This window comes from Lynx rufus, unplaced genomic scaffold (genome assembly GCF_022079265.1).
Source record: "Lynx rufus isolate CCGP_SWC_20201006 ecotype Redwood Valley unplaced genomic scaffold, mLynRuf1.p SCAF_27, whole genome shotgun sequence".
Classification (NCBI taxonomy): Eukaryota; Metazoa; Chordata; class Mammalia; order Carnivora; family Felidae; genus Lynx; species Lynx rufus.
Window position 1 is genome coordinate 8,169,350 of NW_025814842.1, and position 16,741 is coordinate 8,186,090.

The 16,741-nt window shown below is 63.9% G+C and overlaps 1 protein-coding gene across 2 annotated transcripts in view; it reads left to right on the forward strand.

Annotated features, from left to right (window-relative positions):
- The window catches only part of COL26A1 (collagen type XXVI alpha 1 chain), a 165,306-nt gene extending 148,840 nt beyond the window's left edge, over positions 1-16,466 (forward strand). For both annotated transcript variants that reach the window (XM_047089063.1, XM_047089064.1), the window contains exons 5-13: positions 2,211-2,367; positions 4,935-5,033; positions 5,651-5,803; positions 7,763-7,846; positions 9,028-9,080; positions 12,497-12,532; positions 13,820-13,867; positions 15,478-15,562; positions 16,303-16,466. In XM_047089063.1, coding sequence (XP_046945019.1) covers positions 2,211-2,367; positions 4,935-5,033; positions 5,651-5,803; positions 7,763-7,846; positions 9,028-9,080; positions 12,497-12,532; positions 13,820-13,867; positions 15,478-15,562; positions 16,303-16,466 — 879 coding nt within the window. The remainder of the gene's footprint in view (positions 1-2,210; positions 2,368-4,934; positions 5,034-5,650; positions 5,804-7,762; positions 7,847-9,027; positions 9,081-12,496; positions 12,533-13,819; positions 13,868-15,477; positions 15,563-16,302) is intronic.
- The last annotated feature ends 275 nt before the right edge of the window (positions 16,467-16,741 follow it).

Sequence of the window (16,741 nt, forward strand, 5' to 3'; positions counted from 1 at the left end):
ACTTGCCGGGTGACCTTGGGTGAGGCACTTGCAGTCTCTGAGCCTTTATTTCCACCTCTCCTGTGATGGGCCGTGGTGACCCTTCCTGCCTCCTGGGGCCTTGGAAGGGCCAGAGGGGGAGGGGCCCGGAGACGTAGCCCTGGGGGTTGCCCACTGGCCCAACACAGATGGAGACCCTGAGACCTGGTGCGGGGTGCCACTCTGTTCCCTAGATCCTCAGAGACTGTCACCCAGGCCCAGGGACACTGCGGGACTGGTGGGAGGGAGTGCTCAGGGGCCCCTTTGTCACCCCCCCTGCCCCCCACCGCACACACACACCAGAACCTCAGCCCAGCCCAGGCCTGGGCGCCGTGAAGGCCGCTCTTGGTCCCCGGGACCCACCAGCAGCAGCAGGAGGAGCTGGGGCCCAGTGCGCTTGACACGGTCAGTGTCCGCTTTGCTGACGGGAAAACTGGGGGCCGCCGCGGTCGCAACACTTGCACAAGCTCACACAGCGGCCGCCTAGTGGGAGAGCCGGATTCAAGCCAGCTCGTAAGGCAGCAGGGACTGAGCCCCACCCCCATCGGGAGGCACTTAACCCGTGCAGGGCTCTGGGGACCAAGAGCCAGGAGGGCCCCTGCCCCCCGGCTGGCCTGCCGGCCCTGCTCCCGCCCGTGGCTGTTGATACAAAGCGATCGTGCAGGGGTGAGGGGAAGGGCTGGCGGGGGTGGCCCGCCACTGGTGGCCCTCTGAGGGCATGGAGGTGGGGGGGCTCGGGGCAGGAGGGACCCTGGGGTGGTGCCGGGCAGCTGGAGCAAAGCTGGTGAGGCCCAGGAGGAGCAGGGCAGGCGGAGAAGGGCGCCTCTCTGCGTGGGAAGCGTGGGGCCACTGGCGGTTTCGTTTGGGGGGGGGCTCCCCAGAGTTCGCTTTGCCCAAAGTCCTCGTCTCCTACCATGTAGGGAGGCCCCAGGAGGGGATGGGGGCAGGTGGAGAGCCTGGGACCATAGACCCAGGGCTGGAGCCAGGGCTGGGCAGGCCAAGGGGCACGGGGCGGGAGGTGGGGTGGGGTGGGGTGGGGCGGGGTGGGGCGGGGTGGCGGGTTGGGGAGGCCAGGTGCCCCGGCCCTGGCCCTGCCCGACGTGGAGAGCAGCAGTCGGGGAATCCGTCAGGATGCGGGGTTTGGCTCCCAAGGCTGGAGGCAGCAAGAGACACCAGGCTTCCTCTCCTGCAGGCAGATCTGGGAGCAGAGACTCGGGGGCCCGCGTTGGACTCTGTGGGACAGGCCTGGGACCCCTCTCTGGGGGTGGGCCTGCTCTGGGTCTCAGCACCCGCCCTGCCGCTCTCTCAGATCCCTGGTGCGCAGCGCCCCCTGCTGAGCCTTTTGGAGACAGCAGGGACTCGCTGGGGCCTCTGAGGCCTGGCTCCCAGTTCACTTGAATTAGGGAGACAGTGTCGCTGCCCAGGCCCTGGTCTTCGCAGTGTTTGACCCCCACCTCCCTCAAGGGGAGAGAACCGGGCAGCTTTCCACGCTGCCTTTTGTTCTAGAGCCCCTACTAAAAATCGTGCCCCAAGCCAGGACCATTTATATTCTTTTTTGTTGTTGTTGTCATGTTTATTTATTTTTGAGAGAGAGAGAGAGACAGAGTGTGAGCAGGCCAGGGGCAGAGAGAGAGGGAGACACAGAATCCGAAGCCAGGCTCCAGGCTCCGAGCTGTCAGCCCAGAGCCCGACGCGGGGCTCGAACCCACGAACCGTGAGATCATGACCTGAGCCGAAGTCGGACGCTTAACCGGCTGAGCCGCCCAGGCGCCCCTATATTCTTTTCTTTCTCATTCTTTTTCTTTTTTTCTTCTCTAGTTTCCTCCCTCCTTCCTTCCCTCCCTCCCTCCACAACAGACCTCCATCCGTTGTCTGTGCCCTAAGCCAGGCCGTGTGAGGGACCAGTGCCCTGGGAGGAGCCAGGGAAGGGGGGGGGTGACCACTGGTCTCTCACCACGGTGACGGCCGCTCCAGAAGCAAGGCGCAGGGAGTCTGAAGGGGTCCCAGTGGCAACCTGCTTGAGCCCCGGGTCCAGGCTCTGGAAATGGGAAGGGGAGGAGGGCAGGGGTGGGAGAATATTCCAGAAGGGGAGCAGCAGTCCCACGAGGGGCGTGATGTCTCCGGGGACACATACCTCGTACACGCGTGTCTCGGGCCTGACGGGGGGTCCTGACCTCTGCCCTTGTCCCCAGGTTCTCCTGCTGCAGGCGGCAGAGCAGCCCGCAGGCCCGGGCAATGACCTGCCGGCCCCCCAGAGCACCCCACCACCCTGGAACGAGGACTTCCTCCCTGACGCCATCCCCCTCGCCCACCCAGGGCCCCGAAGGAGAAGGCCCACGGGCCCCGCCGGTGAGTGAGGCCTGCGGCCAAAGCGGCCTGAGCACGGCCTCCCAGGGCCTCTACCACGAGGTCACACAGTAGGCCCTTTGGATCCAGCACGCTCCCTTGCTCTTTCGACACAGCGAGCGAACTTTTCAAAAGCCGGTGGGGGTTGGGGGGGGAGGGGTTCACACGAAAAACAGGATTTCCGGCTTCTCTTAGAAAAATGGAAGATCTTGGGGCGCCTGGGTGGCGCAGTCGGTTAAGCGTCCGACTTCAGCCAGGTCATGATCTCGCGGTCTGTGAGTTCGAGCCCCGCGTCGGGCTCTGGGCTGATGGCTCGGAGCCTGGAGCCTGTTTCCGATTCTGTGTCTCCCTCTCTCTCTGCCCCTCCCCCGTTCATGCTCTGTCTCTCTCTGTCCCAAAAATAAATAAACGTTGAAAAAAAAAGAAAAAGAAAAAGAAAAATGGAAGATCTGGCCGTGGGGGTTTCAGTCCCTCCTGGAAACAGTTGGCTGCAGCCAGGTCACAGCTGCCTCCGCAGACCCCATGCGAACTGAAGTCCCCATCCTTCCTTGTCGCCGTTGTTCAGTTTGGTACATGTCCTCATGACCTGCCCGCTGCCTCTTTGTACCTGTGCTCAGCCCCGCAGCCCAGCCCCGGCCTTCTGGAGTTTACCGCCTCCCCCCACCTTCTGGGGCGGGGAGGGGCTCCCGGAACTCTCTGGCCGGGGTGTCGGGGGACATCTGCCACCGTGTTGTTTGCTCCTTCCCTCCTGTGTTTAAAAATTATTTTTAGGGGCGCCTGGGTGGCGCAGTCGGTTAAGCGTCCGACTTCAGCCAGGTCACGATCTCGCGGTCCGTGAGTTCGAGCCCCGCGTCAGGCTCTGGGCTGATGGCTCGGAGCCTGGAGCCTGTTTCCGATTCTGTGTCTCCCTCTCTCCCTGCCCCTCCCCCGTTCATGCTCTGTCTCTCTCTGTCCCAAAAATAAAAAATAAAAATATTGAAAAAAAAATTTAAAAAAAATAAAAAAATTAAAAAAAAATTATTTTTAACATTTATGTTTGAGAGACAGCACAAGTGGGGGAGGGGCAGAGAGCGAGGGAGACGCAGAAGCCCAAGCAGGCTCCGGGCTGTCAGCACAGAGCCCGACACGGGGCTCGAACCCACAGACCGAGATCATGGCCTGAGCCGAGGTCTGACACTGAACCGACTGAGCCACCCAGGCGCCCCTCCTGCCGTGTTGTAAAGTGAGGAGTAACTGTTTTTTCTCTCTGCAGCTTGTATCCACTGGGCTCGGCCCTGGGGGTTGTAGAATAGGGACAGTAAGCGTAATAGTGGGCGGTGAGCATTGCTGAATGCCTGTCCCGTGCCACCCACTGTGCTGGGGCTTTACCCCGGGCATGTGGGTGGCTGGCATCTGTCGATGTGGCTGAACTCGGGGGTTTAAGGCCGGTGTCCCTTCTGACTGGTCACTATCTGTGCCGTGCCAGTTATTAAATATTGTTATATCACCCTAGGCTGCACAGATATCATTTCTCATCATTCCGGTAAGTTGGTGATGCTTGAGGTTACAGAGGAGAAAACCGAGGCTCAGGGAAACGACCCTTGGGGTCACCCCCGTGATCCGGGGCCATTTTGTCTCGATCATTGTTGGCCCGGCTATAGCCCTTTGCAGGTGACGCTCTCCCTCCATCCCCTCTCTCCCAGCTGAGGCCCCAGCTTCTTAGCACCGCTGTCCACACTCAGCTCTGAGCTCACACCCTGTCCCCCTCCCCACCTCCTCTGCCCTGTTTCCTGCGTGTGCCTGTCTAGTTGGGACAGGGAGCAGAGCAGGAAGGGCACAGCCCCCAGCAGTGGGAGTGGCTGGTGGCCGGTGCTGGGAGGCTGTGGGAGGAGGGCTGACGGGTCCCCTGGCTCACCTCTCTAACTGTCATCCCTTGGGTTTCACACCCAGGCAGCCGCCCATGCCCACCTTCTTGCAGTCCTTCTTCTGGAACTGGGGAGGAGGGGGATTTCCCAGCCCTCAGGGCACCCAGGCCCCACACCCCCTGGGGGGGAGCTTGGCAGGTGCTCTGGGTCTCCTGGGCCACACTTTCTCTTCACCAGGCAAAGTGCAGTTCTGAGAAATGGCCGCCAGGTGGGGCACAACCCCTACAAATGGTGACACCTGGGGGAGCCCAGGAATTCCTGAGAGCAGATGAGGGGGGCGCTTGTGTGCTTTAGGGCTTCCTGGGGCCCCCGTGGAGGCCTCGTTGGGGAGCTCTTTGCCAGGAGCCCAGTTCCCGACCCTGAGCAGGGAGACAGCAGGACCCTTGAGAGAGGGGCAGCCTGGCTCTGGGCCCTTGAGCAAGGGACCACACCTTCCTGAGCCTCAGTTTCCCCACCTGTCAAGTGGGAACAAAAGTAGCTCTTGAGATCACAGGAATGAATAGGTACAAAAATGGTCTGTAAACTGTAATGATGGAGAAGGTGTCTGCTCCGGGGGCAGGGCTGACCAGATGGCCCAGGTGGTCAGGCCTGAAGTCCCCCGCCCCCCCCCCCCCCATGGCGGCTCGGCCCACAGTGTCCTCAGGGCTTACCTCATTCTCTCCTCAGGGCCCCCGGGGCAGACGGGACCGCCAGGGCCTGCAGGTCCCCCAGGCTCCAAAGGTGACCGGGGCCAGGCAGGAGAGAAGGGCCCAGCAGGGCCTCCTGGTAAGAACATCCCGCACCCCAGATCTGACTTTGTCTGCTGGAAAGGGTCTGGGGTTTCTCCCCTATCTGAGCAGGTGAGGCCTCCCACGACCCCCGATCTTGCTGGGGTTAATAAGTCCCGTCTTGGGGGGGCTCCAGGCTCACTTCCTCCCACCAGCACCCCCACTGCCACCCTATCCCAAAGACTTTAGGTTTGGGCTGACCCTGGGCGGCAGGAAGGACGGAAGGCTCTAGGCGCTGGGGGTGCAGGTGTGTGGGTGGGGCAGCTGGGGCCTGGGGACTGTGCTCAGTCATTTAAACAACACCTCCAGAGAGCCTCCCAGCTCCTCCTGGGTCCTGCAGGGAAGGCACAGGTCCTGTGCTAGCCCAGGCTGGCTGCCACCCTCAGTGCCCCGACCCCAGAGCTGAGGTCCCAGGAGGGGGCGACCCTGCCTCCCTCGCCTCCCTCCCTCCCCTGGTGTTCCCTGTGCACTAGGCCTGAAGGGAAAGCCGGTTCACTCACATCCCAGGACAGCCCTCCGGGGACGCTGGTCTGGAGGCCACCACTGGCCTGGGTCCCGTCTGCAGTGTCAGCTGCCAGGCCCAGCCCTCGCGTGACTCCTCTTCTCCCGCTGCAGGCCTCTTGGGGCCGCCAGGACCCCGCGGGCTTCCTGGAGAGATGGGGCGCCCGGGCCCCCCTGGCCCCCCCGGCCCAGCAGGCAGCCCAGGCTTCCCTCCGAACGGCCCCCAGGGTGTCCTCTACTCCCTGCAGTCGCCGACAGACAAGGACGGTGAGTGCCACTGAGGGGCGGGCCCCGGGGACGCAGACCCTCAGTGAGCAGGGCCCCAGCTCTGGACCCAGGCTCTGCCGGGTGGGGCGGAAGGGCCTCTGGGGGGGCCGATGCGGGTCCCCCAACCCAGCTCTTGGCCCCAGCCTGGCCTGTCCCTGCTCTGGTGCTCAGCTGCTGCCCCTGGGGTCCTGATGCCCCCCGAGTCTCTGTTGTCTGCCCTGGCCTCAGTTTCCCCATTTGGTGAGAGCAGCGCCCCCGAGGTCACTGCTGCTACGTCTCCTGGGAAATCGTCTCACCGTATGCAGGCCATGTGACAAGTATTGGTTGAGCACCTACTATGTGTCCTGCACACTCACTGGGGATGCAGCAGTGAACAAAACAGTCTCCTGCCCCCGGGGGGCACAGTCTGCTGTTTCTGAACCCGGAAACCTCCGCCTACCTGTGGGAAGGGTGGGGTCAGGGAGGCCCGGAGATGGGGTGAGGGCGTCACAGGGGTATCTTTCGGTTAAATGCCCTGGGAAACCTGGGGAGGGTTTTAAGAAGCTAGTGACAGTGTTAAGTGACATCCTGGGCACGATGGGGGATGGGGACCTCTTGTCTTGGTCAGAGAAACCCAGGCCCCCTCCTCCTGCTGGTGCTCCTGTCCTCCCTCAGGCAGCACAGCCCTTAACCTGAGCTTTATTATTATTTTTTTAGATATTTTAAAATGTTTATTCATTTTTGGGAGAGAGAGAGGGAGAGAGGGAGAGAGAGAGAGAGAGAGAACGAGCAGTGAAAGGGGAGAGAGAGAGGGAGACAGAATCTGAAGCAGGCTCTCGGCTGAGCTGTCAGCACAGAGTCTGGTGTGGGGCTTGAACCTATGAACCGTGAGATCAAGACCTGAGCCGAAGTTGGACGCTTAACTGAATGAACCACCCAGGTGCCCCTAACCTGAGCCTTAAAACCTAGGCCTGAATCCCACTGTCCCCGTTGGAGCCTCACTTTCCCCACCTGTAGAGTAGGAGGTGGGTATTAGTCCCCGTTGGAGTTGCTCTGGTGGGAGGAAGCGACTCAGCCTTGCAGAATGGGGGTCCTGGGCTGCACTCAGCGGGTGCAGGGGCCCAGCCAGGCGAGAACAGAACCTTCTGTAGCAAGTGGGAACTCACTGAAGACTCAGGGAGGGGGCCGGTGCCACCCGTGCGGTGCTCTGGGGGGCTCAAGGCTCACCGCCCACCCCTGAGCCACATAGAGCCATCCCAAGGCTCCCGCCTGCCCTGGTCTGGGCCGGACGCCTCGGGCACTGCCTTCCTGACACCTCCAGTGATCAGAGCCCTTCTCAGATGGGACCTTCTTTACCCGCGGCCCTGGGGCCCCTGAGTGTGAATTTGGGGAAGACTGGGGATGTCCTGGCGGGCCCCGCCCATCGCCTTGAACCAGTGGGAGGGTGGTCCAGGCTTCCGGGTGTGGAGGGAAGGGCAGAGGTGGGGCAGGGCAAAGGCACACGGGGCTTGACCTGTTTGTCAGAACTGGGCCGTGAACAGACCTCACCGCTGCCCCAGGCTGAGTGATGGGCCCTGTAGAGGCAGCCCGGCTCTTGCAGCTCAGAGGGCTGGGCCTGGAGGGCTTCTTGGAGGAGGCCCCGCAGGAGTGAGCCAGTCAGGTGCATCAGAACAGGCCTGTGGCATGGAGTGGGGAGGAGAGTGCTGGCCTGGAGCCTGGGGAGGTGAGTAGGGCAGGGCCAGACTCTGAAGGGCCTGGAATGCTCGGGAAGGAGTTTGTGCGTTATATGAAGCCCCCCGGGCTTTCCCTGCCCTTTGACCTGGCCTCCGTGGGAGTCCGAGCGTCGGCTCACCAGGGCTGCTGTGAGGCCCGGTGGGGTGGGGGCGCCTGTCCTCCTGGCCCCGGGGGAGCTCAGGCCCGGCACCCCAGCCCTGCCGGCCCTGCCCCACCGTGTCACGGGCCCCTCTGCTCTGCCCACAGACGGACACTCACAGCTGGCCTCTGCTGCCGTGGACACCGTGCTGGCCGGCGTCCCAGGGCCCCGGGGCCCCCCTGGCCCTCCAGGTAAGCGCAGAGGGCAGCTGCACAGCCTGGCCGGGATTGCCCCCCGCCGCCCCTGCCTCTGGGCCTGGCCTGGGCCGGGGGCTCTCGTAGGGCCGGTCGGGGGCCCGTGGCCTTGGCAGGGTGCTGGGGATATGGGTGTGTCCACAACTCACCGTGTGGCCTGAGGTGAGTCCCCTTGCTCACCCCTTGGGGTGAGAACCCCAAATGTTTCTGCCAGGTGCCCACGTGAAGCAGCTCAGGGCTGCCCCCATGTGGGCCTGAGTGGGGGTTGCACTGGGGTTCATGGAGGCCCAGGCCCAGGGGGAGGCAGGGGGTGAGCTCAGGGGTGGTCCAGGAGCTGGCAGGGCAGGTGCCCGGAGAGGCAGGAAGCCCTGGGCCTGGTGGCAGAGACCAGGGGCCGTGGGGGAGGGGACAGCCCTGGGGCTCTAAGGGCTGGATCCCCTCCTTCCAGGCACCCTCACTGGTGGGGAGGGAAGGGGCGTGTGGGGCAGGGGCCAGCCCTGCTTGTCCAGCTGTGTGGGTGCCTCATTCCCCACCAGTCATTTACACTTTCATGTACTGACCGAGCACTCCCTGCGCGGGGCACAGACATGCGTATCGACCGTGGCCGTGGGTGGCGGCTGGTTCCCTTTCAGGGACTGGTCTGGAGGAGGGGTGGGGGTGGGTAGTGCCGGAAGGCTTCCTGGAGGAGGTGATGCTCATCCTGAGACAAGAGGAAAGAATTTGCCAGGCTGTGGAGGGGATGGAGAAGCTCCAGGAGGAAGGAACAGCTTCTGCAAAGGCGCAGAAGCAGAGGAGCTTTTCAGGAGAGGATTTGGGCGGGAAGGGGGGAGGGGGCCGGGCTGAGGACCTCAGGAGCCCCGAGAGGGACCTACCTGGAAGTTGGCTCTGGGTGGCCACACGGAGAGTGGATGGTCAGGATGCCGTTGCAGTAACGCAGGCAAGAAGGATGGCCTCGGAGGGGTAGGGTCCGAGGCCCGGAGGAGGGGCAGACCCGGGAGACATTCGCCAGGAGACTGGCTGGCTGGGGAAGGGCCGGGGGGCGACCCGTGGATGAGGCCCTGAGGGAGGAGCCGGTCGCAACGTAGGGGCTGCGGGGAGAGGGCGGTGGAGGTGGCCTTTCCGCGCTAAGGGTGGGCAGGGGACTGGCCCCAGGTGACCGTGTGTGACTCTGCCCACAGGTCCTCCTGGCCCACACGGTCCCCCAGGACCGCCAGGTGTACCTGGATCCCAGGTAAGGACTTCCCTCATTTCTGGCTGGGGCTGGGGCAGGGTGGGGGGTGCTCCCCAGGAAAGAGGAGCCAGGCCCCTCCGCAGCAGGGCCCAGCAGGACCCAGGGGAAGGTGGGTGTGACCCCGGTCATCTCAGCCGCTGCTGTCCTTTGCTGTCTGCTCCCCCGTCGGGGGAGATGTTGGCGTCCTTCCCGTCTCTCTGACTGAGACCCAGAGAGACCAGGTGCCTCCTGAGGACATACGGGATCACAGAACGTCCACCCCAGCTTGTCGCCCTCCTCCCCGAGAGCCCCCTGTGTGTGAGAGGGCGCCCCGAAGCCTGGCGAGGTGGCCCCAAACCCCAGCTTGCTCCGCCTCTCCAACTGTGTGACCCCGGGTGGAGAGGCGGCCTCTCTGAGCTCCGGCTGCCTTGGCTGCTAAGACAGGGGTACAGGGCTTCCCTTGTGGGTTGTTAGAGGGAGCAAGGAGAAGCAGAATGCTGGGATGGGGTGTGTTTCGCGCCTCAGAGGCCCAGGGCCTGGGAAGAAATCACACCAGGGAGGGGCAGCCCAGAGGCAGAAAGGGGTGGAGCTTCCAGCGCCCCGCCCCTCTCCCTGCCCAGAGCCTGTCCAGACCTAGGGCCCTGCCAGCTCCGGCTCCAGGAGCTCAGGCTGTGCTTAGCAGGTGGCTGGAGGTGGCCCCTCTACTGCCAGGGGCGGGAGTCTGGGCCTTGGCCCTGTGAGTGCTGAGACCTTGGGAGTCCACCCCTTTAGATGCTAGAAGAACACTCCCGAAACACTCGGGGCGCCAGCCCCCCAAGCTGAGGATACAGCCGCTCAGGGGGCCACAGGCCAGCCCCGTAGAGCTTACATTCTAGACGTCAAAGAACCAGTGTCCCATGACTGCTAATCTCCCTGTTGTCCCCACTGTGTGTTTTTACACCGGGAGACACAGCATCGGGGAGGGGCAGGTGGGCACAATGTCTGCAGGGAGAGGGGGACAGGGGCACCCTCAGAGAGGAGGGGTGGGGGTGGGCCACAGAGCCCGACAGTGACGGGGGCAGGAGTGTGGCGAGGGACCGAGATGCCCAGGGAAGTGTGGGAGGCAGCAGGGGTAGAATTCTGATTCTGTGCGGTCACACGCCTCCTGCTGCCCCAGCCTGCGGCGACAGGGGAAGTCAGGGGCCCCTTCCCAGCTACCTGTGCCACCTGCGTTCAGATTCGCCATCGTTCCGTCCCAGAGGGGGTGGAGAAGTGGAGGCTCAGAGAGGTTCAGTCGCTTGCCCAGAGTCACACAGCAGGGGAACGGCAGGGGTGGGGCCCCTCTCAGGCTTTCCCCGGCTGCCTCCAGCCCTCACCGAGAATGTGCTGGGTGCTTTGGGATAGCCTTAATCCTGCGAGGCGGTCTGTTTTCAGGGTCTTCAGGCCCTTACGGTAGTACCACTTGGGGGACTGTGCAGACCTTGTCCTTGTGGGGACCCGGGCTCCCAAGATTCCAAGGAGATTTAGAGGGGCCTAGTCAAAGCTGTTCCTCCTACCGCCCCCCCCCCCCGCCCCGCCCAAGAGGGTGTGTGACCTGGCATCGACGTGGAGGGTGCAGTGTCTTGACCCCTTCCCTCTTTGCTGTGGTCCTTCCGTAAGGCTGGGGGTCCCGTGGCCAGGACTGGGATGCCCAAGGGCACCAGGCAGTGCCCAGCCTGTCCCTGGTTCCCCAGGGGCCCATTGGACAGGCCCTGAAGAGCCCCTTCCATGACCTTCTGCTAGGGCCCACCCAGGCCCCCACACTGCAGGGGTGGAGCTAGGCTCCAAGGTTAGCCCAGATACGGACAGTGTCCGAATAGCCACCAGCCCCCTCTGCTCACCATGGAAGGACCAGACAGGGTCTTCCCCGTGGACGGCGAGACCAGCCTGGTGACCCGGCCACTGTCTGTCTCCATCCCTTGCCAAAGAGTCGAGGCCTCTGTGGCTGGGGTGAGGGGATGTCCCCTAGACATGGGTCAGAGAGGAGTGGGAAGGGACCACGGCAGAGGACGAGGTGGCCCCTACTTTTCTCCTCTGAGCAGGACAGAGAGACCTGGGTTTGAAGCCCCGCTCTGCCAGTTTCCAGCCGGGTGACCCTGAGCAAGTCACTGGCCCCCACCTCCCCCACCCTGTAAAATGAGGAATCCCTCTTGGGTGGGCTCGTTGTGAGACATAAAGGGGACAATGGAGGAAAAGCCCCAGGCTCTCAGGAGGCCCTTAATAAATGTTCCTCGTTAACCAAATATCTCTTGGGGTCTCTGCTGTGTCAGATACTGTGCTGGGCACCAGAGCAGGGACATCGGGAGCCCTGCGGTAGCTGATGGTACAACAGGGGAGGCAGACAAGGACAAGTAAGGACGATAAGTGTCAGGAAAGGAGGAAATGAGGCGATGTGACAGAGTGAAAGGGCCCAGGCAAGCGAGGCATGACAGACCTGCAGAGGTGACACTTCAGCTGAGACCTAAGGAACCAGAACCAGCAGCCGTACAAAGATGCCAAGAAAGGGCCCTCCAATTAGCCAGAAGAGCAAGTGCAAAGGCCCTGGGGCAGGGAAGAGCCCAGTGCTGACTGAGGAGAGTGAGGTGTGAGGTGAGGTGGGTCAGGGAGTGTGGGTTTGGGTCACAGGGGAAGGGGCTCTGAGTCTCAGGGAGGGAGAGCCTGTGACCTGATTTACACCTTTAAGAGGCCCCTGCAGCTGTGACTGTGGTGGGGGAATGGAGGACGGGGACACAGTGGAGCAGGGCGACCCGGGAGGAGACCCCGGAAGCCCTCAGGGGAGACGAGAAGGTGACGTGTGTTAAGTGGTGGCCCCTGAAGCGGCAAACGGAATGGACGTGTTCAGAAAGTGATGTGACAGGTCTGGCTGGTGGAACAGATTTGGCAGGAGAGGGAAAGGAAGGTTACCTCCCAGGCGTGTCGGGGAGCAGCTGGGAGGACCGGGGAGCCACCTTCCAAGGAGGTGTCCGCAGGGCGGGGTGGGTTTGGGGGGAGCCAGGGTTCTGCCTGGGGGAGGTGGATGGGTACCCCGTGGGTCTGGGCTCCAGGGAGCCTTCGGGCCGGACATCGGCACGGACGGGAGGCCGCCGGCGGGACCCTCGTGATTGGTGTTGCTGGCACTCACCTCTGGGGACCCCTCTCTCTGCATGCGGGGGACTGGGGCTTGGCCATCCGTGCCAAGGGGCTTGGCTCTGTGTGGATAACCGCACACGCATGGCCCACTTTTCAGCAGAGAAGACCAAGCCTCATGGAGGAACCCGGGGAGGGTGGCCCAGGTGGGGCCTTCCTGTCCCCTCCGTGCCATCCTCCTTCCGTCCTTCCAGATCCTGAGCCTGGTGCAGGGAGGATAAGGAGAGGACAGAGGTGTTGGGGGGCGGGGGCGGGCAGGCAAGGCCTAATCTGCTTTGTCTGACTTTCTGCAGGGCCTGGCCGGAGAGCGGGGCATGATGGGACCGGCTGTAAGTGAGGGGCTGAGCCGATGGGTCGTGCCCAGGGCGGTGGGCCCCAGGGTGGCCCCCGGGGTGCCGGGTGGGCAGAGGTCTGTCCCAGGAGCCTCGCCTGAGCTCGGCCCCGCAGCGACCCCAGACGTGGCCTGATCGTACCCCGCCCAGAGAAGGGGCAGCCTACATGTGGTCCCCACTGCCCGAGTTGGGAAGGGGTGCCCTTAGGAGGTGGGGAGCCCCTCACCGGGATGAGGGTCCTCAGATCTCTCCCGAGGCTCCCAGACCCCTGAGTTAACAATGCCGTGTGACCTGCAGAGTCCCCTCCCTCCTCTGAACCTGCCAAGAGTAGAGGCTCAGACAGCTGGCCTCTAATTTTCCTCCTCGGAAACAAGAATTTCTGAGTCTCAACTCCTGCCTGCAGGGCCAAGGAGGCGGGCACCTCCTTTGCCCCCAGATCTAAAGTTAGGGGCGTGCGGCCAGGGAGGAGGGACGGATCTGTGCTGAGCACCTACGATGTGCTGGCCGCAGGGGAGGCGCTCTTCAGAAATAGTGAGTTTAAGCTGCATTGCAGCCCAGCGAGGCGGGACTTTATTTGCCCCATTTTTGAGAACTGGCAGCTAAGACTCAGAGGGGTTAAGTAATTTGCCCAAAGTCACACAGCGAGGCAATGATGGAGCCAAGATTGAAACCCAGGAGCGTTAGCCTCGAAGCCATGCCTCCTCCTGGCGTCTGTCTGGTAGACGCTGCTGAGCCCCGTCACGGGGCTTCTGGTGCCAGGCGCCAGTCAGAGCTCGCTACCGCTATTGGTTTATTGAATCCTCCAAATACTCCTGGGAGGTAGGCAGTATCATTACCCCATTTCAGAGATGAGAATGCTGAGGCACAGAGAAGCAAAGTAACGTGTTCCAGGTCACATAGGATAACACGTGGGTGTTCATGTGCGGCCGGTGTCACTGGCCTGGATTCAGAGGCGAAAGCAGAGAGAGGCGGGGACTCGATCCCCGGAAGAGCTGAGAGGTGGGCTCATGGGGTTTCAGACCTGGCTCCTCGGTGGCCCAGAAGCACAGTGAAGCCGCTAAAGCCAAGCTGTGCCGGGTTGTGCAGAGACGCCTGGGGCCTCGGCGCTCCTGCTCTGCCCCCGCCAGGGCAGGAGTTCCCATGGGCGAGGCCGTCAGGCTCCGCCCCGGCACCCTGTCCCCAGGCTCTGCCACTGACTCCCCGCGGTCTGCCCAAGAAGCCGGGGAGGGGAGGGAGGCGTCCCGGTGCCCCTCACCGGCTTTGGACAACTTGACTTTCTCCTAGGGCGAGCCTGGCGGGAAGGGACAAGAAGAGGAGAAGGCGGCTGCAGAGGTAACAGTCCTGTCGGCCGCGTTCCCCGCCTGCCCCCTCGGCCGTGTCGCAGCGGGACGGCCGGTGCCCAGCAGATCTGCACTGACACCCGTGAGCCCACAGGGTGCTGGGCCACGGGGTGAACGGGGTCCCGGCCCCGCAGAGGAGACAGATGAGGGAAGTGATGATTGCAGCGTAGTGTGCCGATTCTGCAGTGGGGGTCGCACGGACGGAGTGACTGGCCCGCAGCCGGAGGATGGGGGGGGGGACCCTGCAGAAGAGAGCCCCCCGTTAAAGGAGGCTGCAGGCTGTGGAGTCCCTGTCCGGGGACGGAAGTCCCCACATGCCGCGCCTGGTGCACAGAGGTGCCCACAGGGTCACGGCGCTGGGGGACTGAGGATGGCACCGGGCAGGGCCCAGGGTGAGATGGCGGGAGGGGACAGAGATGGAGCCCGGGCACGGCCGTGGGGACCCACTGCCTTCTGGGAGCAGGAGGGGTGCCGGAGACCGGCGTGACGGATAAAGGGGGTGAGGGCAGTGGGGCCGGCGGGGGAGACCTCGCACGGGGAGAGTCCAAATGCCCCGCGAGTGTCAGAGCTCAGCAGGGAGGTGGGGGGAGGCTGGGGACCTTTGGGAAGCCCTTGCAGGACTGGAGAAGCGGGTAGAGGCTGCAGGCAGAGCAGCTGCGGAGGGCACAGGAGGCGGCGGGAGGAAGAGGTGGGCACCAAGGCACGGGCACTGATTCACGGGTCACTTGTGTGGGGGACGGAGACGATCCTTAGGCCTCCACCCCTTTGCATTTCATAGGCCTGCATCCCGTGGCCCAGGGACACGGGGCTTAGCAGGAGCCCTGGACCCTCTGCTCCTCACCGGGGGGCCCCGGTCCCAGACACTGCCAACTCTGTGGCTTCCCCTGGCCTTTGGTCCCCTGGAGGGAAGGCCTCTCTCCTGTAGGATACTTTTGGTCCCTTTTGTTTTGTTCTAAGCGAGGCTGCTGTGCATGTCCTGACAGCTGTCACGTGAGGCCACCAAAAGGCACCCGTTCTGGGGGCCGACTTCAGGGCGGGGCCCGACCTCCTCACCATCACTTTCCGTTTCAAAGCGGCTTTGACACCTGTCTTCTCCATAAATCGGTTCATTCGGGCATCTCGGCGCACAAGGCCCTCTGCCCACGTGTAGGCCGGGCCTCACGCACTCCTGCCAACGCTCCAGAAGCCTTCGCCTTTTCTTGCCGGGGGGTCACCCCTGGAGAGCTCTCGGGTGGACGGTGCCAGCAAGGGGACCGGCAAAACACTCCCACCTGTGCTGGGTGCTCTGTCCCCGGCAGGGTATTTTCTGGGAGGAAGGGCACGCCGGGGAAGCGGCCGGGCGGCCACGGGAGCCGGAAGAACCGAGGCTCGAGGGGCCAGGTCCGGTGTTAAGCCCCAGGCTGTGTGGCCACAGGACGCCTGTTACTCTCTTTGTGCCTCGGATTCCTTGTCCGCAAAACATCCACCCTGTGATGGCTGTCGTACTAGGATGGCGACAAGGAGGCGGGAGCAGGGAGGACGGGGAGGACATGTACGCGGAAGCCGCGTGGCCCCGGCCGCGTCCCTGTGGCCAGCCCTGACCCCGTGCTTCCTCCCCGCCAGAGTGAGGGGGTGCAGCAGCTGCGGGAGGCCCTGAAGATCCTGGCAGAGAGGGTCCTCATCCTGGAGCACATGATCGGGATCCACGGTGAGTTGTGACCAGGGCCTGGGGCCGGCCGGCCCCACAGCTGGCCCCAGAGTTGGGAGTCCCCTCCGCTCCCGCCTCCCCGCTCCCTGCCGCCCTTGTGGCAGCTGCGACCGTCTCTGGTCTCCGATGACACCTCCGCCTGGCTGCCGGATGGTCTTCCCCCAACCCCAGTCAGACCCTGCGCCTCCCCTTGCTCAAGGACCCTCCGTGGCTCCCTGTGGCCCATGATCGGTGTCCAGGCACGTCAAGCCCAAGCCCCTCCCCAGCACGGCCTGGTGCCCAGTGGCACGGAGCCACCACCTAGTCGTCCCCAGAACCCCCGCCCCCAACCTCTGTTTTTGCTCAGGCTGGTCCCTCTGCCGGCTGACTGCCAGCTCCCATGGGGGACCTGCTCTAGGGTCCCTTCCTCTGTGAAGGCACCCTCCTCTTGCCTCACGGTGCTCCATAGGGCCTGCTACTCCCTCACGGTGTGGGGTTTCCACGTCTCTGCCTGGCACGCTGGGAGGCCCTTGCGACAGGAGGGTGGTGACAGGGAGGGGCCTGGAGCCCAGCCCTGCTCAGCACTTGTTACCGAGTGAGCGGGCGACTGAATGGGGAGGGGGGCGCACGTGAGGGGACACCCTGCTGCTGCTGCGTTGCCCTGTCCTCGCCGGGCACGTGGCTTCCCTGGTGCCAGCAGCAAAGTGCCTTCGAGTGCTCCCAAGACCCTGTGTGAGCCCGTGCACCTGCTGTCCTTCCAGATCCCCTGGCCTCCCCCGAGGGGGGCTCCGGCCAAGATGCTGCCCTGAGAGCCAGCCTCAAGATGAAGCGTGGGGGCTCCCCGCCCGCCGACGGTCCCCTCGCCGCCCTGCTCGGCCCCGACCCTGGGCAGAGGAGCGCTGGCCAGGCCAGCGGCGGGAAGTAAGAGGCCAGCTCTCCAGGACAAGCCCCACCGGAGACCCAGCTCCGAGCCCTGTGTGGCCACCGGCTTCTGAAGACACCACTTGGTGGGACTGGGCTCCAGGCACCGAGGATCCTGAGGGACGCTGGCTCCCGGGGCCTGGGGGCCTTGGGGACAGATGGCAACTGCAGAGGCAGGGTCCAGAGGGCCCCGGCACCCTTGGCGGGGCCCTTTCCTGGTCCCTGCCCTCCCCCGCCCTCACTTTCTGCAGGAGACGGGCTCTGGGTGGGCTGGGCGGG